Source organism: Phocoena sinus, chromosome 7, assembly GCF_008692025.1.
Source record: "Phocoena sinus isolate mPhoSin1 chromosome 7, mPhoSin1.pri, whole genome shotgun sequence".
Taxonomy (NCBI): Eukaryota; Metazoa; Chordata; class Mammalia; order Artiodactyla; family Phocoenidae; genus Phocoena; species Phocoena sinus.
Window position 1 is genome coordinate 87,377,892 of NC_045769.1, and position 21,649 is coordinate 87,399,540.

Consider the following 21,649-nt stretch of genomic DNA (forward strand, 5'->3'; position numbering starts at 1 on the left):
GGCTCATTTACTTAGTGTTTTGCAATCCTTAATGTGCACAGCTGGCAGCTGAATGCAGGTTTGATACTAACAGTTTAGACATCTTTAGATGTAGCAGATGGAAATTCTTACACAAATAAAGTAGGAGAAAGTGTGCAATTAGGTTTTTATCTGCAGTTACATGATGCATCCTCTGTTTTAGTTTAGAACATCACCTTAGTGGGTGGCCATGATCTTTCCTTGTATCCAGGCCCTACCTTCTTGACACCACATTTGATGTTGGCTAAATGCCCATGTACCAAACTTTTGTTTTTGTTGAGTGTGAATGAAATAGGGAATGCAACAATCAGCAAAGGCATACCATCAGTGAGACTGTAGCAGTCCAGTACATTATGGCTACATTCCTTGCTAGTTAAGTCACTATGGTAAAATCCTTGGCAGGATTTTTTTCAATAGTTTATTCATGATGTTCATTATTATGAGTTGTAAAGAGTATGAGAATTTCATTTTTAAAATGTCTTATGGAATGTATCACTTTCTTAGATCTTGTAGACATGCTGTGGAAACCATAACATAAAATATGAGTTACTTACAATAACTAATTTTAATCCCATCTGCTAAGTATGACAACATTAGCATTTCCACTTAATTAAAAACACCCTTAAAGCAGCAATGTTTTAATCACTCCATTTTATTTACTCTCCTCCGGTGTCACTTATAATTGTAACTTTTTATTTTTTAATAATGAGGGATTTTTTTTTCTCCTTGCATCACACAAAAAAGTGCTGTCGATAATTAGCAGTCTTCTGTTATTAGTAGACTCAGGTGTCACAACTGTGTCTCATCCTCATTACAGTAAAAAATTTCACCTATCAGATTCATTATTGCTAGATAATGCGACTGAGAGCCTTTGCAGGCCCTCCAGAAAAGTAATTCAGCCAAGCAAAATTATCAGCTAATTATATTTAGAATCAAAAGCCCAACAACTATTTGCAGATAAATTGTATGAACTGAAGTGAATAGATCTGAATATTAAGATTCATAGATTTAGCAGATGATTTGTTAATTGGAATAAAAAGGTCATTTGCTAGTCATTTTAACAATAGATCAATTGGAACCCTATTTATTATTTAACTGGTAGTGCATAAGAATTGAAATGGTGAATAATTGTATTACTGTCATGAGATGATAATTTTCTTCAAAATAACAAAATATGAGAAACTTAGAAGGAATTTTATGAATTTCTTTTAAAATATTGTGGCAAATTTAATATATTTTAAAACACAGTCTTGATATAATGTGTATAATAAGGTTTAGTATTTTAGAGGTCAAAATTATAACCAAAAATGGTGATTGTTTTTTTTCTTGATGAATTAGAAATATAACCACGAAGAAGATAATTTACAAATAAAAGTTGGAATCCAAATTTGTAAATTTTTTTTCTTCCTAAATCAAATAATGCCATTCCTCTCTCACTGTATTTTAATTAGCAGAGGTTTTTTTGGAAATGGCAGAGTACATGCTCATACGATGACTCAAAATGTAACTTGGCCTGCAGTTTTCTTTCGGGGAACAGAACACTCTAATTCAAATCCATTATTAAAAAGCAGATAACGTGCACTTTCTGAAATGCCTGTGACTTCACTCTTTTGATTTTATGTAATTATAAGAGAATGTTCATATGTATTTGCTTTTCGATTGGCAAAGCATTTTAAAACTGAGTGTCTTCAGATAAAGTGCATATTTTCTTTTTGTTCATAAAGAATATCCCCAGTTTATGTGCTCAAAACTTTTGTGAATGTTTTATAATGCAGTCACAGTGCAGTTTTATAGCTGTGCTTATGATAAGAATTTCTATACATACCCTATTTATGTAAAAAAGAATATTAGATATTAGTTTGGATTTTGAAATTAATCATTGGTAACTAGATCCTGTGCCTTTCCACTGTGTTATCTGGTAACTGCTAGCAGTTCTTAAGCAAAACTTTGAACTCAGTGTTTTTCCAAACTTTGCAGCTCAAAGTAAATACTTTTCATTTAAACTAATTTCAGTTATAAAATAGGGAAAACATCACCCACTTAAAAACAGCTTAAATTGCATGTACTTTGTCGCTGTAAATAAACAAGGTATAAACATTGACATAACTTCAAACTATTCTTGGGTTGAAAAAAATCTGCAGTTCAAAATAAAATTCTGCCTTTGGTCAACATTTTGGATGCAATTCAAAGTTTCTCATAAAATAAACATATTTTAAAGAGTGTTTTGAATTTCACTGCATAATTCCTAGCCAACAGAAATTACAGTGATATCTTTAAGGTTTATTGTATGTCAGATCAATAGCCATTATGCAGGGCTAACACAGCCATCAAGATGCAATACCTTTCTTGTACTTAACCCTTACCGCTATGACTTGAAAAAAAACTTCCTATAGGTAGGTGGTCCCTGGGGAAATCCTCTCACAAAGTGAAACTTTCTTGTTTCTTTGTTTAATAATAGCAGTGTTCTTTTTGGATAAAATGGAAAATGAGCTGAATTTTGAGTCAGGAAAGCAAAATATTCATTAAGGTAATCTTCATGAGAGTTTTTCAATAAAAGGGGGGAATAGTTCTATATCCTGCCTAATAAGTAACTATTCTGAAGCTTTAGCTTAAAATGAAAATGCCCCATCACAACAGATTGTAAATTTTTTTCTGATGCTTTTAAAAGTGCCTCGATGATTTCTACAGCTACAGTGTTAAAGTATTTGCTATTTTATTTAAACATTTTGAAAAATGAACATTCTGGGTCTTTGCAGCATTATTAAGAAAAGCTGTCCATACTTTACCATGTTGTTACATGTGTTTATCTGCTGATTATAAAATGTGTTAAACAGTATTTTAAAAACAAAAAAAAAAAAATGCAGAGCTGCGCTTTGATTAATTCAGTGAACAAAACATATGCTGTTGGTTCTGTTCTATGAAATTCATATATGATTAATAAAATCTTTTAAAAGAGCAACTTTGGCTTTTAGGATTGTACTACCGACCATATTCTTCATCCCAGTTAACTCTGGGCTCATACTGTTAACTTAGACAAACAAAACCATTTTCTGGTTCTGATGGTAATGTCTTTTTAATGTATTTTTATCCTCTTCCTAAAATCTCTTTAGGTTGGAAGCTGTGTATTGTGGTTGTTACCCACTCTGTCCCAAAGATTTGGTTTATCCCGAAATATTTCCAGGTAGCTGCTTTAATGTACTTTCGTCTTTGTTGAGATTTAATACATGATTCACGCTGAATTAGAAAGTTTGAAAATAAACTTAGGCAGGAGCAATTGTTTATTTGGCAAGTCAACATGTTAGTGTTAAGGAAAATTTTATGTGTTTTAATACATTAGAGTAAGCTTATATTTACCATCTGTTCTTTTAAGATAACAAAAAAGCAAGTTTTCAAATAGCATTCTTCATTGTTAGCATACACATCCCATAATGATGGATTTTTGTAAGCAGGTCAGTGTTGCTGCAATTGCTTACAGATTTTTTTTTAATGATATACACAGAGAAAAACTGAGGACTGAAAGTCACACCAAATTATTTCAACAATTGACTAGTTAATAATATGCAACTGTTGTACAGGGTACATACGGCTGTCGTACTAGTTCTTTGAAAAAATCCTCATCACTAAATATATCACATATGCATTGTGTTACATTAGAATAATGTATTTTAATCACCCAAAGGAGATGTCTAAACAGCACAACTACACAGTCTTATTTAGCATTAAACATCCTTGTGAGCTGAGGTAACCTTATAAAATCATGCTTAAATAATGTAAAACACGAGGCGGCACAGAGCAATATGCATTTTTAATTAGTAAAGTGACTAATATCAAGTGTGTGCTTTGAGGTTTTTGTTTCATTAAAAATGTATCTGTTTTTCCTGCAGCTGAATATCTGTATTCTACACCTGAACAGCTTTCAAAAAGGCTCCAGAATTTCTGCAAGGGACCAGATATTGTAAGAAAACATCTCTATAAGGTAGTTATTGAGACGAGATTTACATGGTATAAATGCCATATTGAAGTACAAAGAAAAATCTTAAAAAAAAACAACATTTAATTAACATACTAATGTTTAAAGGAAACATGCTAGGGAGGGATATTAGTTGTTACACTAACAAGGATTAATTAAACTGGATGCTAGTGGTATTAACCTAGGCCTTATGAAATACGTGCACTTAATGCACGGTACATGCTTTTTTTTTAATTTATTGTTTTTTAGATGACTGTCCTTTACATTTAGCTCCAAGAGGCTTATAAAAATGAACCTGGATTAATGTAACTCATTAGTTTAAAAGGAAGTAAAGGAAAGATTCTACAATTATACTAGGGAGGATAAGCCTTTCTTCCCATCAGAAGGAAATCTTCAGTCCTCAAAAATTCGGGTGAATGACATTCATGAAGTTTGGTGTTCATTTTTTTAACTACTTTAAAGATGATTTTCAAAGAATCAAATGTTTCCTTTGTCCAGTTTAGTAAAATTACATAAAAACCCTCAGTTTGTTTAGAATTAAACTGTCAGTATCCTCTCTGAATGACAAAGGCAAAAGGAAAAGAGTTTAAATAGCATCATCATTCAGTTCCCTCATTCATTATCTCTTTTCCCTTGTTTGAATCAAGAATTTTACATTGTTGAAATAACAACACAAAGAGACCCTACTAAAAGTCTAAGTAATTGAACTGGGATAAATCTGCTTTATGAGTTTTGAAGGTGGCTCTAGGCCATGAGTAATATACCTTTTTATATTCTTTGAATGTAGCAACTTCATTTTACATAAATCCAGTATAGTTTACAATCTAGCAGTTTTATAATCCAGCGTATTTTAATTTTCCTGTGTTAATATATAACCTTCCTACATGAAATACAGTTCACTGCCTTTTTTCTCTCCTTACCCTTGTCATGGCCTAAAATACATATTTACATAGTGATACATCAAAACATGACTCTGTTTCTGCAGGAAACAGTTAAACTTCAAGAAAAAGGGAAAGAACCAAAAATGCAATTTAACACCCAATTTCAAGCTCATTATCTTTCATTGTCTATTAACTTGGCAATGGTTCAGAAGGTAGCTCATAATAGTTTAAAATGCTGACTGAACAGTTCCAGGCTTCAGTATTACTCCTTCAGTCAATACGATTGTATCATATACATGGGAAGCTTCAAAGAGAAAACAGACTTCCAAGGTTTACATCCAGATTTCCTAATTTTGAAAGTTCAGTCGTGGTCTTGTTTGTGTAAAATATTAATTTAGTAGTTTCCCACGTGACAGACTATCAAAATGTACAGATTATGAAAGTGAAGAAATAGAATAATATGTATTAACACAAGTGGATTCATTTTCTACATAGGACACAAAGCTATTTTCAATGAGTTTACCGTTGAATTATTGATTTTTTTTTCCTTCTGGTGAATTTTTGGGCAATATTTTTTTCAGTTTTATTGAGATATAATTGACATACTGCACTGTATAAGTTTAAGGCGTGCAGCGTAATGACAGACATATATCGTGAAATGATTACCACCGCAAGTTTGAGTTATCACCCATCACCACATATCGGTACAAAAAAGGGGGCAGGAAGGAATGTTTTTACCTTGTGATGAAAATGGTGAATCATTTATAATTGTATTTCCACCATCAAAATTTATCCGTTTTTAATTTGGCTTCCAGGTAGGCCTTATTATCCCTGTTATTTTGCATCTGCAAATCTTTAACCATTTCAAAAATTACTGCAACAGGTTGCTTTTAGTTACAATAAAAAACAGATCTCCAGTTGAAATATTTTAATACAGCTATTGCCGTAACATAGCTATAATTATTTATTTTACCAACAACTTCTGGAAAAACTTTGAAAGAATGTCAGCTTAGTGGTATGCTGTTAATATACTAAATTGTTCCTCCTCTAACTTAAAAGATAGCCTATACATTAAATGTTTTTTCATGTTACTATGGTTTACATATATGTTTAGTCCACGTATCCTAAAATGGTCCAGCTCAAAGTTTTATAAATTAGTGTTTCACGCATAAGCATTTATAAGAATATATATATGTAATTCCTTTTACATACTTTTTACCATGGATTTTTTTTCTTATAAATCTATTATACACTTTAATATATGTCCTCATTCATAGATTTTGATGACATAATATCCAAAAATTAATCTCAAAAATTAATAAATTAGTCCAAGAAATAGAAGTAATCAAGAGCTTTATAATGCAATTGTCAGGACAAACTGGTAGAAATCACAGGAAGGACCACAGATCTAGTTGGGTTGTTGTAATAAGATTTAGAGCTAAAACAGCAAAAGAATGCCTGCTAAAACTTTATAATTAAGATATAATAAGTTACACTATTTTTTTACCTTATGCTTTATAAATATACACATATCAGGTAACATTTGCCCTCACTAAATACCAGAGAATTATTTCCCCCAAGGCAGCTTTTTGCCTACTTCTCTTATGCAATGGAAGAGACTTTTGTGTATACTATAAAGAGAGTGTTGGGGGGTTTTTTTAGATTTGTTCCCTTGGACAGTGCTGTTTTGCTTTTAAAAACATATGCTTGTAAGATCTAAAAGGATAGAATGTCACTGAATTCTTTAATTTGCTCCTTTTACATTTTTACACCTTACTCTCTTTTTCTGTTGTTAAAAGTTTACATTTTAAAATCATCTCAACTACTTACCATGTAGAGTTCACTTTAGGATAGGATTTTTCATATGGATTCACACTTAGAAATTTAATGACTAGAATAAGGCTACTAACACTTGGCTCTCTTCTCACTTGAGACATTATACTTTCAATATGAGTGAGAGTTTGGGGGCTATAACTTGAAGCAGGATTTGAAACAGAATGCTAGTAACTGAAAAGCAGAAACAGAATTTGATACTTTTTTTTTCTTAAAGTGACTCTTCCTACTACAGAACCCTGTGCCCATGACTTCTCACCTGAAATGGTTTCAGACTTGAAATGTTTAAATTCCTCACGTGCGTGCAAGTGTGTTCCCTTTATCTCTCCCTCTCTTTTGCTCTGTCTCTCTCTCACACACACACACACACATTTTTCTTAAAATATTTAAAGAAATACATGCAGAAACTGTTTCTTAATTATTTTAAAAACCATGTTCTGAATTTTTAAAAATCTAAAGCCATTTCTTAAAAAGTTTGCCACTAGGCTCTACCGTTGATTGCAGCTTTCTTGTACTTTCAGGACGCGTCCTTTTCTAAGTAGGTTAGACCCATTAGCCAAACACTTGCCACAGAGATAAAGTAGGTTTCACTTCATCTGGAATAGGGAGCTCTTTGATGACTCCTAAACCAAACTTGAACACAAGATTCGAGAAGTAATCATAAAGTAATCAGCCAAGGATTAACTTCTTACACTAACATCGGGCTTCCTTTTACAACTGAAGTAAGTCTAATACCGGGAAGTTGTAATTTTTGGCTCATTTTGACTATGGGAATTTACTTCCCGAAAGTTCCCAACAAATATTTGAGATCAGTACTTTATGCTTTTAGAGAAACTTTGATCATTATATTTTAAAATGCTTTAGAAGAAAATTTATGTTCACCCCCTTGTTACCGGTATTGAAAAATAGTACAAGAGTACAAGTGGGGCAGTTGTATAAAATATATACTGCCCAGACTAACAGAATAGATTTTCATTCCCACGCTATGTTTCATTTAGTTTTATTTACAAATTGAGAGATATTCTGTGTGGGAAAAAAAAAGAGATGCCATCCTTCCTTTGCTTTACGAGGGTAAACTGTAGTTTCTTAAGTTTTTTCAGATGATAGCAGCTGATTTTTATTTTGTTCTCCTCTTCAAGTTCTTCAGCATTCCAGAAACCTTTATAACCTGCTGTTATTTGGAGGAGAGGGCAATTTTCAGATTTCTGCCTAAAAGTGATTCCAAACAATGATTAAGCTTACAATTCAGACTCAGTGCCCAGAAAAGCCATTTGTGGTTTTGTCTTAATTATATCAGGCTATATCTCCCCGAACCACAGCCAAGCCACTTTAAGGTTCCTTCAAGAGACTGGTCACTTTATAGCCCCCTTTTAATTTGAGTTTCCACTCGAGGTGTGAATAAGGTGGTACTCACTAGTATTAACACGCCTCCAAAGTCATTACTTTTTTCCTTAAAAATGAACAGTTAAAAGCTCGTGATGTTTTTAGAACTTCTAAAATCTCTCATTTGCACCAGCACAATTTAAGGCAAATTCTCAGTCTTGATCTCTCTCCCTCCCTCCCCACTACTCTTCCCTCTCTCTTTCTTCACGTCTTTCCTTGATTTTGTTTTGGCTTGCTTTTTCCTCGATTTGTTTAAGTAAAATAAAAGCAAAAACTCTTTAGCACAATAGATATACTCGGGGTGATTAAGATCAGTTAGAGGTTTTGGCTGCTTCTTTTTCTCTGCTACTAATTTGTAGCCTGGCTGTAGGTGAACTTCTTGGCCTCTATATGATTCATCTGTAAACTTGGAAGAATTCTTTTTTTCTTAATTTTTAATAGCATTTTCCCCCTGAGGCCCTGCTATAATGAAATAATGAATATAAACCCGTTTGTAAACTTGAAGTGCTTTATAATTTCCATGTAACAGTAATGGCATTTCTCTTGTGCCTTCACCACTTAAAAGTAAAATTCACATCCGCAAAAACATGTATTAAGAGTGTTGTGTATCTTATGTTTATAAAAGTTAAAAGTTGGATGATAAACTTCTAATAGCTGTCATCCATAACATAAACCAGGAAATATGTGTGCAGTCAAATGTACCCATTCGCAAAAAAAAAAGGGGGTAGGCAGCTTTCCCCAATGATTGGAAATACAGTTACACTTTAAACCAATCAGAAACTGGGATTTCCTGAGGTGCTGAAACTCGAGAACCATTTACTTGGTGGCTTTTTGAAGTCTAATTGATGTAAATTATGCAAATTTGCAATATGAATTTTCAGCATGCTTTAGTCTTTCGGGTCGTTAATGCTTCCTCATTGCTTTCTCTTCTCTCCCTCCCCCTTACAGGGTGAAATAGCTCCTTTTTCTTGGGCAGCCCTACACGGTAAATTCAGGTCTCTGCTTACAGCAGAACCTAGGGAAGATTTGTGACAGATGGGGCTAAGTCACAAACTTGCAGCCTAAGGCAGAATCTGTAGAACTTTCCAGAGTGTGCCCATATTTACCTGATCAGAGAGAAAAGAAAATCTGCAGAGGAAGCTGAGCCTGGCTGCTTGTCATAGCTGACACAGAGCCATCTGCCACAAACCTGTGGCAGCTTCAGATCTCCAATCCCTGCCACCACCCCAACTCAAATTAAATACAGATTCCTAGAGACGTTATGATGGTTACACATGTCCTCGGCATCACATGGAGGAGACTGTTCAAAAAAAATATGTGGCCTGTTGTATAACCGCACTCATGTATCCCATATGTGGTGCCACATTGAATTTCCGGTTGAATCCGTTTTTATCCTTTGTACTGGATGACATGGTGCCTGAATTCTTTCTTTTTGCCGACACTATGGCAGCCAAACTACAGCTTCAAACACTCTCACTTGGCTGGGTTTCTACCTAGGTTGCCAGGTTATCATCGGAGCCTTCTTGTGTCCTCAAAGGGCCACAGGGTCTGAAAGGAGGCTCAGAATGCTACCAACTAATTGCGCGGCCATCTCAGAAATGTTTGTGGGCAAAGATCTGCTTTAGCACTTTTCTTTTAGCAAATTAATGACTCCCTGGCACAGGGGTTTTTAAGTGAAGGTATTAATAAGGGGTCTGGCAGGTATTCCCATGATTCACAGAGTTACATTTGCATTTAATTTATCTTAAAGTAAAGTTGCAAGATAAACAGCTGTAATTCAGACAAACATGGGAAATACACTAAGTGGGGCCATCTCATCCATAAAATGAACACTGAGATACTTGTTTTAATTTTTTTCCAGGGATAAAAATAGGGAAATTAAAATACTTCTAACAAAACCAGTAATTTTGATATAAATATCCATCAAAAGTATTTGCATCCAGCTACAAATATAATCTTTTCAAGATAAATCACTTATGATTCCAATAGTCAAGCTGCTCTATTTGTTGATGTCAAGATGTTTTGAATGGCTAGATTGTAAAATAAATTTTTAATAAAGTGCCCACTGCAATTTTTAATTAACATATCTCATTTCAGTGTAAGGTGTGTACATCTATCTGTATGTTTCTCACTGAACACTTTCCTTGTGTCAGAGACAACGAATACAATTGTTTCTTTTCCGGATGAACAAGGATCTGTTTTGCAAATGTTTGTAAGATATTATGACATTTCCAAGATTTTCTTTGCATTCTGGAAAGCAGGAGGTAAACATTTGTAGTCATTAAGGTAGAGTCTGTTGATAAACCATCTTCTGTTTACTGGCAGGTAAATTGTAACTTTCCTAGCTTTTGAAATGAATAACTTCTCTAAGCTGTAGAGTGAGAAGCAGCCAGGGAGAGGGGGATAGACAAGGGCCAAGCCAGGCTCTCTGGCTTTCAGAAGGATTGAGTGGTCTAGCAGGCATCTGAGATAGAGCGGGCACTGGTTCAAAAGTCTAGTAGGGCCCATTTCACAGGTAGCAAAAGCGTAAGCAGGAAGTAGATCAAGGTCAGGGGGCCAGAGAGAGTCCTCTGGATAGAGGCAGACTTGCAGGTCAGAGAAAGCAGCAGTTCAAGGCCCATGAGGTCAGGGAATTTAAAAGCAGGAAGAACGGGCTTCCCTGGTGGCGCAGTGGTTGAGAGTCCGCCTGCCAATGCAGGGGACAAGGGTTCGTGCCCTGGTCCGGAAGGATCCCACGTGCCGCGGAGCGGCTGGGCCCGTGAGCCGTGGTCGCTGGGCCTGCGCGTCCGGAGCCTGTGCTCCGCAGTGGGAGAGGCCACAGCAGTGAGAGGCCACAGCAGTGAGAGGCCCGCGTACCGCTAAACAAATAAATAAATAAATAAAAATAAAAGCAGGAACAACAAGCTCTGTCTTTGCACACAGTGAGAGCCATATGTGTGATGGACATCACAGCACTAGCCTTGAGTCCTCCTCCCGCTTTTGAGAAGGCACTGAACAAATTACCCCCAACCCATAAACAAAGAGCTCAGGAATTATTTGAGAAGTCCCTTCTGGTCTGAGACTGTGGAACTCGGAATCTATCAGTTATGCTCCTTTTGAGTGGAAAAGTTAAGATATAAATATGCCTAAGAGGTTCTTAAGACTATTCTCCTGAGCAGGGTTTATCATCTAAAGAGATGCTTCAGTTAGAAAGGTGCCCTATCATAGATGATGTCTCTCAAACCATATTACATGCTCACGGCCAAGAAACAGTGCTTGGTTTACTATGTTTTCCTATCCTGCAAATAATGAGCTCACATTTCATAGTGAACAAGATGTTACATGCACAACTATCCATATATGTTTTTCTCACTAAGTGATGGGAAGACAACATGAATTACTGTTCAGATAGTGCATTGAAAACATTTAAATATTTGCCCAATTCTGGCAAACAAAATATTGCAAGTTACCTGTGTATGGAGGGTTTTTTTCCTACACCCATAAACTCAAATCAAATTCTGTCTTTAGCTGTGCCCAGCATTACTTCTGGAATAAAACTTTACATTAAAGTGGTCACTTCTTAAAACCATGCTGTCGGGTTTGGTATTAGTGCAAATAAGCAATAAAAAGTTTTGTAAATGTGTAATTCTTAACATTTGAAAAGATAACTGTATCTATGTATGTGCGTGTATGCTTCTCAACAGCCATGACATGGTGGCATGGAGAGTTATTAAGTAAGTTATCCCATATTTTGTTGAAGTCAGAGGATAATCAACGGTACAAGCTGACTATTTCCTGTTTCCCTTGCTTTCACTAAAGAGAGCAAACAGTCCCTTTGTTTCTTATTTTTAGTACGGTTGTTGAAAAGAAAAATTTTTTTTGAGCATTCAATTCTGTTCATTATATTCTTTTTAAATTAATCATTAAAACAATTTTAATCTTAAATGTCTTTAAAAGTCCGCCCATTATCAACGTTGATACAATGTCCAGAATGCTTGCCCTGAATTTACCTAATCTGTGTTTCTGGCTAAGTGTTTCTATAATAAATAGAAGAGCATCTAGTTCTTAACTTACTCATTTATACCAGGTTAATCAGGAATAGGTCAAAAGACCTCTCCCCAAATGCTCCTGGTTTAACAAGCATCCTTCAAATACGGCTGAGTTTAAATGCCCTGCTCTAGCTCTCAGTTCTTCAGACGTGCCACGTAAAGATGGCAGCACAATCAGTAAGTCAGTGGAAACTCAGCCATAGAGGACTGCACAAATTCATTTCAACACCTTGAAATGCATCTGGAAGCAAAGATTTCATTTTATGTTGAAGGTGTTAATTATATTTGATATTTTTAAAAGTAAAATCTGTTTTTGAGAAAGCATCTGCTACCCAGAAATATTATGAGCCACAAAAAAATTTTCATTTAAGTCTCAAGATACTTTCTGTGGGTGATAGAATCAGTTTTCAAATGATAGTCCATGCTGTCTTTTAATGTTGACATATCCTATGAGAGATATTCATATTCTTCTATTGACTATTGACAAGTATCACCCTGAGTGCCTTTCTGTTTCAGTGGAAAGCTGGAGAACATGTTTCATTTTAAAACTTGAATTCAGATACAGGACAACTGATGCTTCAATAACGTGACCTCCCTTCAAAGTTATTCATTAAGATGTAATTGGAAAAGTTTAAAAACATGCAACAATTCTACATGATGCTCAAAGACATGTACATATGTGATTAAAGTATAACAAAAAACTTGGGAATTAACACCAAATTTACAATAATGATTAAGTCAGAGGAGTGATGGTGGGAAGACCAGGCATATAACTGGGAGAGGCGTGCTTACTGTACAGTTAATCTTAAGCTGGGTCATAGCACACAAAGGTTTATTTCTACCCTTTATGACTTTTTACGTTTCTTAAATGTTATTATTGGATATACCTTTTGATAGGAGCTATAGATACTTTGGTCACCATGTATAATATAAGAGCTCTAAATACTTTGCTACTGCACCATTCTTAACATTTCTCGACTCTAAACTATTGATGGAGTCAGAAAACCATTTTTCTCCAGGCCGTGAAAGAAACTGCCCTAGCCTCCAGTTTTGCATGAGAAGAGTTTCCTCTGCTTACTTGGAGCCAAAGACCTAACCTTGACCCTGAAACAAACCATACCTAGGAAGAAAAACTTGACTGTCTGTGGGTTCCTTTTTCCTGGGGCTGCTGGTCACCATTTCTAACTAATGCCTGTGGCATTATAAATATAAGATGGAAAACTATAGCTCAACAAACTCCCTTTTGAAGAGTAAAGAGAGGAAGATGTAGGAAGTTGTTATATCAGCCTGTCTTTTTTTATCTTGAAAAATTCAGAGCTCTGTGGTAGGGCACAGAGCTGTCGGAGCTGCTAACCGCTCTGCCCACTTCCTGTACTGTTACCTGTCCCCTTTCCTCTTAAGACACAAGACTTTCATTGCCATGAAAGGAGTCCTCCTAGTATCTTCAGGATGCCCTAGCTGCATTTGAGTTACGTATGACCTCAGGATCCCCACTCATCCTCTGGCCCATTTTCCTAAATTGGAATTAGGGGTCAGTACCTTCAGGGGTCCTCCCATCACTTATCACCACTTTAGTGATTCCTTATTCTCTCCCATATCTCTGTGGTAATGACTTTCAACCCTAGGGACAGGTTCATCGTTGTTCCCATAAACTGATATAAAGAACTGATGTCTCCTGAGAGATAATCGAAAATGTTTACTGTGCTATCAGTTACTGCATTTAACTAGCAGACCTAAGATGGAGCGCTAGAAGATGTGATTTCTACTAGAAGTACGTATGTAACACTTTTCTCGAGAATTTGAAGTCCTTTATATTTGAAAATGTAATGTTTTGTCATTTCACAAGCGAGAAAATTAAGGCATCGTATTAAGGCTTATTTAAGAGCCAGAATGCCTTATAGAAACAGAAAGATGTTTTGTATAAGTCTTTCCCTGCATGGGATAGTGTCATTGTCACCCACCTGTCTTTCAGGAAGCACGAAGTTCAGTGCTTGTGACTCACTGGGAACCCCTGGTTCCCTACTGTTTCTCCCCTCACCAGCTAGGAGAGTGCAAAGGGCAGCAGGGGGTGGCCCACGCAGTTGGTTATAGAAGGCGAACGAGAGGTCCTGTGGCGTTGCTTAAGTGTTTTTATGTTTTTAAATTTTTATTTATTTACTTTTATACAGCAGGTTCTTATTAGTGATCTATTTTATACATATTAGTGTATACATGTCAATCCCAATCTCCCAATTGATCTCACCATTAAGTGTTTTTATTATGACCATTATTATGCCTGTAGGGAGTCTTTGGGTCTCTACATCCATCCTGGGTCCCTGCCACTCCTTGTGGCCTTACACCCTGCTGGACTTACACATCACATAAATTTCCTGGCCCTGCTGGTAAGCATTTATTTTGTAACGTCCCCATTTTAGCTGTGGGGAAACTGAGGGCTGAGGTGAGGTTGAGTTGCTCTGGGTCCCATGGTGGGTCTAGAACTCAGCCTCTTTCAGGAGGTTGTGGTCAATTCAACTGGTCAAGACCATCCCTTAAAGGAGGGGAAGAGGAACATATCTGGCTGTCCATCTTTTCCCCCTTCCCTCCTTCTCCTGCTTCTTGGTATACTATCAGAAGAAATATAGATGAAGATGTTGCTAGTACCTGACTATAGATTTATTTCATGTTCCTCCTGGCCTGGCTGCATTTGTAGTCTAAGTAACCATGAGAAGAGGAACGCAAAAGGATTGATTCCTGGTCCTAAAATCTCAGACTTTGTGGTACCTGTGATGTTTCTGAACAGCTGAGTCTTCTTTATTGCCTTTCGCATCATACAAGGAGAAGTTGCCTATCAAATAGATAGAAGGCTGGCCCTTTATCCAAAAGGCAGCCCCCGGTTGCACTCGCCCGGTGCAAGGGGCCTAGGGCAGACGGAGCAGGTGGCATCAGTGGCAGAAGCACCTTTAATTGTGCAACATAGGGCTTGCTTCCTCTCATCCCAGATAGTAAACCAGAAATTACACCCTGAAACTGATTTCCCTAGAAAGAAAAGGAAGGGGAGGGATAACTTAAAAAGGAGATACTTCTAATATGGTATTAGACTGTAATTCATAGGGAAATTTATGCCTGAGATATGAATTTCTGAAAATAGGGTTTTTTTAAAAAAAGGAAACACTGACACATCCTTAATTATAGAGTAATAAATACCAATGGTATATTATCTTCTGATATTTCCTTACACAGATATCAAAGCATGCAGCTGTTTTTGAAAACTGATAATCAAGTACAATATAAATATATTACATCTTGAGCTTACAGCACACCCTTCAACTAAGCAGCCTCATGGAGCACTTAACAGTGAGAAAGAGAGCTGCTTAGAGTAGAAACCTAACTGAACAAATTAGCCTTGAATTGTAACTTAAGAATCATAGTCAAACCAAAACGTCTGTCCTTGCCAGGAAAGGCATTCCAAAGGCAAAGAGCACGCCAAGTAAAAAGGCTTTGCTTCGGGATTATGGAGGCAGTTCTCAAAAGCCAGCACAACTTAATGATCAATCAGAAAAATACAGAGCAGTAACTTCACAACGAAGGATGCATAAAAATTGTACAAAGCATTAATAGTGGAATGGGGAGGGAGAATGGGATTTTAACAGAAAGTATTAAGGTCTTAGAAAACTATATTTATTGCTTTCCATCCGGGTAGCAAAAAGAAAGAGAGAGAGACAAACGTGGTCAAAGAAAAGTACATGGACAAATGCGGGGTGGGGGGGTGGGTAGGAAAGGAAATGAAGGTTAAACAAGGCCAATATGATTCAGAATGAAAGGGAGGGAGGAAAGTCTAAGGAGCCAGCTGCGTGCCTAAATGTTACATTAAGAAGAGCTGAAATTGAGAGGGGGAGGTCTGGGTATTCAACTAAGTGGATTAATGTCTTCTTCCTGGGGTGTCTGAAGTTGCAGAGTTTAATTTATTTGGTACAGGATTTTATTGTGAAATTCTTAACGGGGATGGGGGATAAATAGGGACAATTATAAACATGTAGAAAGTAGAAAAGGGGAACATGTAATGCTTTTCATAAATCTAACTATAATAAACATAGGGTTTGAAGCTACGGACACAGGTAAATGGTCAAAAAATATTTAGTCCATAATAGTAGAACTTAAAGGAAATGTAGACAAAACTTAAAAGACCAAAAAAAAAAAATTAATAACCACATAGATGTGTGAAGCCAAGGATTTTGAGTGACTTAGGGGCTAGTTTTATTGCCGCTCTCCTTTCTCCACCCATTTAAAAAAATAAATCATAACTCTGGCACTTAGAAACCTAGTCGTGAACATCATTTATTAACATGAACTCAATCCTGTGCTGTTCTTTGGTGGGTGGTAAAAACACGAACTAACAAAACTGGCCTAAAACGACAGCGGGATGATCCTCTCAAAACACTGGAAAGCTACAGGGAAAGAAAAACTCCTAATTTGCTCTTTCACCTTCTTTATTTTACTGAAGGAGAATGTCAAAATGTGGAGTGGGTGTGGCTAAATCCGACTAGATGCTGAGGGAGATTTTAAAAGATTTTCCTAAATATGTACCAGAAGGGGGGAGGGCTTGCAACTTAGTGTAATTTACAGCAATTTATTAATCTGCTCATCTACTACCACATCTGGGGAAGGTGGCAAATAAGGAAGGCTCTCTGCCTTCTGCAGTGGAAGAGACTAGAGCAGAAACTGTAATTGTGTTCCCTGAGTGTAACGCTGCCGTCATCTGGCTGGTAACCAGTCCACAGACTTACTCGTTCAGGCATTTGTCTGGCCAATAATGTAAGAATCATTTAAACTGAAAATATGGATCAGGATGTATTTAAGAATTACTGATATGCAGCTATTAATCTTGAATGCAGATAGCATTATTTGGGGTTTGGGCAAATCAGTTAACTGGAACCACATGGGAAAGCACTTCGAATTTTTTTAAAATGCTGTGGGGAAAATGGCACTGGTGGAAAAGTTACAAATAAAAGACAGAAAAATATCTACAAAGAGAAAGGGTGGTAAAATGACTAAGCAAGGTGGTCTTGTCGCCTCCAACCTGCTGCATCAATTGTATCAGTAAACACATTACTAACAAAGCCAAATTCCTCTATTTCTCAAGCTGACCCAGCAGCAAGAGGAAGAAAACACAGAAAAGTGCCTGGTGCCTGGTGCCTCAGGGTGACCCTCAAAGGTCATGTCTCTAATTTGTGTTAGAAATTGAGGGCACAGAGCTAGAGGTTTGTGATGGTCACAGAGTGGACTTCGGCTTCTGAACACTTTTCTACCCCCTGTGAAGAATTTAGGACGTCATGGAGTTGAACTGGAGTCTTAAATCCCAGGGACACGGTGGAAATTGTTTTGTGATCATAATGAATTAAGAGAAAGGGCATCAACGCATACATCTCTCCTTTTTCCTCCAGAGCCCAGAACCATGAGGGACCTTGTGCTCTCTGGTGCTTGCAGCTATGTTCCCTGGCTTTCAATCGGCTTGGCTTTTCCTCTGTATTTCTAATGCTGTGATATCAGGCCAGAAAAAAATGGAATCTACAGAATTGCAAAACAAAATGTGCGAGTGTGTGTGTGCGCGCGCGCGTGCGCGAGGTAGTTCACTGAAGATAATGAATTGCAACACTATAAACACCAAATATTAAAAATGTGTAAGTAATTAAGTTTTTAGGAAGCAAAATCTACTCGAACGGAGTATTTACAGTCCTTTTTTTTGTTGTTGTTAGAAGGTTCCCCAGACTTCTGGGTACATCACCAAACTGTCCTCCTACTCGACGAGGAGCGAGTAGCTGCGATTTGGCCCAAGGCACCACCTACCCAGAGTCACTACCTAATGTATTTTACATTTCCACTGTTAATAAAGGTGGGGGGGGTAGACAGGCCTTCTTCCCCCCAGCATTCTGTGTTTCCTTTTGTCGCTGCCGTCAGCTGACACATGGAAAATGTGGTGCACGGTTTCGCTTGCCTTTAATCTGTAATTAAGGATTCCTTGTCTGGGGCTGGCTACCTCTTTGCTCCTTGCCTCCCTGCCTCTCAGGTCTTCCGCCTTCGGTCGGGTTTGGCCCCGCGCCGCAGGCTGGGTGCTCGGGTGGCCCGACTGGGCCGTAGGCAGAGGGGCGGCGGCGGGGCGCGGGGGCCTCGGCCGGAAGAAGCGGTCGCTTGCCCGAAAGCGCGCGCCCCGGCGCCCACCCTGCTCGCCCTGCTCGCCCCGAGCGTCGGGGCAGCGGCGCCAGAGCCTCCGAGAGCGCGAAGGGCTGGCCGAGGGTCCGGCGGGCCCAGGGTCTGCGGGCGCTCGCCGCGCACCCTCTCCCCGGGGCCGATGTGCCCGAGCTCCGGTCCGCGGCGGCGTTCGCCCTCAGTGCCCCGCTCGATCCCGGCCAAGGCGCGTGGAGGTAGTTCTACACCTCTCCCGGCGAGAGAAAACGGGACGCAGGGGGACGTCGAGGTCACGGAGTCCTCACCGAGCCCCCTCGGCGGCGCTTGAGCCCAGAACCGAGAGCCAGAGGAGCCCCGAGGCCGCGGGGCGCGTCCCAGGCGGCGGGGCCGAGCGAGCCCCGGGCGACCGCCGCGCTCGCGCTCACAACTCGCTCGGACTCCCGGGCAAAGCCGCGCCGGCACGCGTACGCCGGCGCGCTCACAGTCCGACACGCGCACACTGTCACGCACACACGCGGGCACGCACCCCGGCACGCGCGCACCGACACTCACATGCTGACACACGCACACGTGGCGGATGGCCCAGTGCTGCCCTGGCTCCCTCGCGCCGGGCTTGACTGGTCCCCCTCCGCACCTCCGGGAAGGCGGCGTAGCCCTGGCGGGCAGAACTCTTCTCTGTTCGTCTAAGTATTTTATTGTACTTGGTTCCTTGAGTCGGCCAGTCTCATACCTCAGTGAGAGAATCCGACAAAGATGAAGCAAAAAGAATGATTTCTCTCCCCGCAGTCCTTTTTAAAAAATGTAACTTAAGCAAAAACAGAGAAGGGAGTGGGGATGGGCTCGGGAACTCTCCAGGCAGGGATTCTGGCTATTAATTTTAAAATACTCCTCTTCGAATCTCTCATATGTTCAGACTTGTGATTTCAATCCCACTGCCAGCCCTCAGGTCGCCTTCCTTTTCACTTCATACCTGTGTTTTGGATTGCAAACTGTTTCTCCTCCTGACCACCAATTGTTTATTTAGAAGGCGCAAAGAGGGTGGGGGACAGAGAGGTTAAGCAGTGTTTGGGTAGGAGAATATCTAGAAGTATCACATTGATTTCCAAAAAAACGTGGGAAAACATTTAATATCATTTTGAGGCATCTATGTTTTTAAAAGGGCCTCCTTCCCGCTAGTATTACTATTTATCATTAGGTATTTATTTGCATAGACACATTTAAAACTGTATGTTTAAGAGAAAAATGCCTTTTGTTCTTGGTTTCAGCAGAGCCCTTTCCTTTTCTGTCCATCTAAGTTGTAGCATACTTTCCTCTCTTTCCCACCAATAGAGATTGTAGGCTAAAGTGGTGCACTCCAATGACCAAATATAAGAAACCTTCTTAGCCTGGAGTGTTGGTGACCATCGCTGGCACCTATCACTCAAGATTTTACCCCCTCTGGTTTGAAATGGTCCTCAAACTGTAGACCTGAACGTAGAGGTTGGTTGATTGTTTGTTTAAAATGTGAGAAGAGCAGTCCAGGAGTAAACCGAGGTAGGGGAAGGTGGCCTTCCTAAGCCCAGCCTTGGAAGCTAGAACAAGAACACTTGGGAAGTGCATTGAGAAGAGAATGTCTCTAAACAATGATAATCAGGGCTTTCAAAAACCATAAAACAGATTGAAATATCTGATTTATTATTTATACATCCCAGGACAACTTTGCAAATCTGAGAATAGTGTTTGAAAACCGAGTGCCTTCTATTTTGTACATCAACTCAGCAGATGTGTCTCCCTTCCAAAATGTGGCCAAAGGGTTAAAACTGTAATTTTAGAAAGGAATCTCGGTAAATGACCTTAAGATCTGATACATTTCCTTTTCTTTCTGGCAATAATATCCCCCAAAGAAAAAAATACATACTTATTGATATAATGATAATGTTTCTCATTCTGAGTAGAAGTGTCAGAATGATTCCCGTTTGTGGAAGTGTTTTCAAAACTGCGAGTACACTTTCACTACTATGAGAGCTGATGAGCCAATGAAGGGGAACTTCTTTTAACTCCATAATAGCAGGTTATACAGTAAGTGAACAATGATGGTCAAATAGCCAATTATGATATAAATATCCGTTGTTTACAGAGAGGTGTTAAATGAGCCTTTGGAGTACAAAGGATTAGACCCATCTAAGCTACCATTTGTTCTTCAACCCATCATGTCTTCCCTTAAAAAGGCCAGTGCCATCGTAGGTAATATGCACACAGAACATACTTCTCTGTGTTGATTTTAGTTTGCTTTATTTCAATGCACACTGTTGTTTACTTTTTAAAATTTAAATAAATGTCAGCATTGTATAATTTCTATGTTAACAAAGCAGTGAGCAAAATCCCTTGTATGTTTATAAAATATTATTGTTTAATTCACATAGTTTAGAAATTCCAAATGTTGAGAATAGGAAGGAGGCCAAATACCATCTGTTTATAACTATGATGCATCGTAATATGTGTACTTTTAAAAGGAGTTTGGTCAATCATGCCACTAATTTATCTGCTCGGAATATGTTGAAGATTTAAAATGTAATTTACAGGATTACTTTTAGTGCGTTGCATCCAACTGTGAGTTGTAAAGAAATCGGTCTCTTCTGTTTTTCTCAAATTAATCATGTAACAACCCCAATTAATGGGGGCTGTTAAATGTGTCGCTTTTTGCTTAGCTCCAGAATTCTTCTAACTTTGGCTCAGTCTACCTTCTTGATGTTGATAAAAACTCCAAGGACAAATGAAACAAAACACTCCTAGTTGTGTCTTTCTGCCAGGAGATAGTCACTTAGAATGGGAGGCAGGGTATGATAGCTAATAATTAGCTAGCATCAGCTCTGAGAAATTACCTGTGAAATGCCCTTTGGTACTGGGTTGAAAAACATTTGACGTTCTCTGTTTTAAAATAGTAAATGCTTGTCCCCAAGATTTCTGATTTAACTCACCTTTTATTTCAAATGCATCTAAATGCATACCATGAAACAAAGGGAGTACATTAACCTGCAATAGATGAGCAGGTTTGGGGTTTTATTTTTAAGTTAGAAACTCAAGTTTAGTGCGAAATTCCTTGCTTTGCAAACTGGAGAAATTCAGCAACAGGGCCTTCAATTCAGGGCAGACATAGTGTCGAAGTCCAGAGGTGGCTTTAGGGTCTCCCATCAGGGGGTCTCTTTCTCAAGAAGGAGGAACTAAAAACTCTCATGTCCTGAAAAAAGTTTGGAAAATGTGATAAAAAAACATTGATTAGCAAATGATAGTTCCTAGATTGATTTTTAGCAAGGTCGAATCAGTAGAAAGCTACACCTTGAAATGCTTTTATAGACAAACACCTGCAGAAATATCAAAACATTCTCCCAGTCACC

General features: G+C 38.3%; 1 protein-coding gene across 11 annotated transcripts in view; it reads left to right on the top strand.

The window, feature by feature from the left end:
• Positions 1-21,649, top strand: part of GTDC1 (glycosyltransferase like domain containing 1) — a 505,179-nt gene that overhangs the window by 382,753 nt on the left and 100,777 nt on the right. For 8 of the 11 annotated variants that reach the window (XR_004350686.1, XM_032637181.1, XM_032637182.1 and 5 more), the window contains 2 exons: positions 3,129-3,199; positions 3,903-3,994. Coding sequence is in view for 10 of the 11 variants with exons in the window: in XM_032637181.1 (XP_032493072.1) it covers positions 3,129-3,199; positions 3,903-3,994 (163 nt within the window). In the remaining variant the exon portion in view is untranslated. Of the gene's footprint in view, positions 1-3,128; positions 3,200-3,902; positions 3,995-4,237; positions 5,197-9,033; positions 10,177-21,649 lie in introns of those variants that run through there. The other 3 variants (XM_032637184.1, XM_032637185.1, XM_032637188.1) reach the window with 3 other exon arrangements.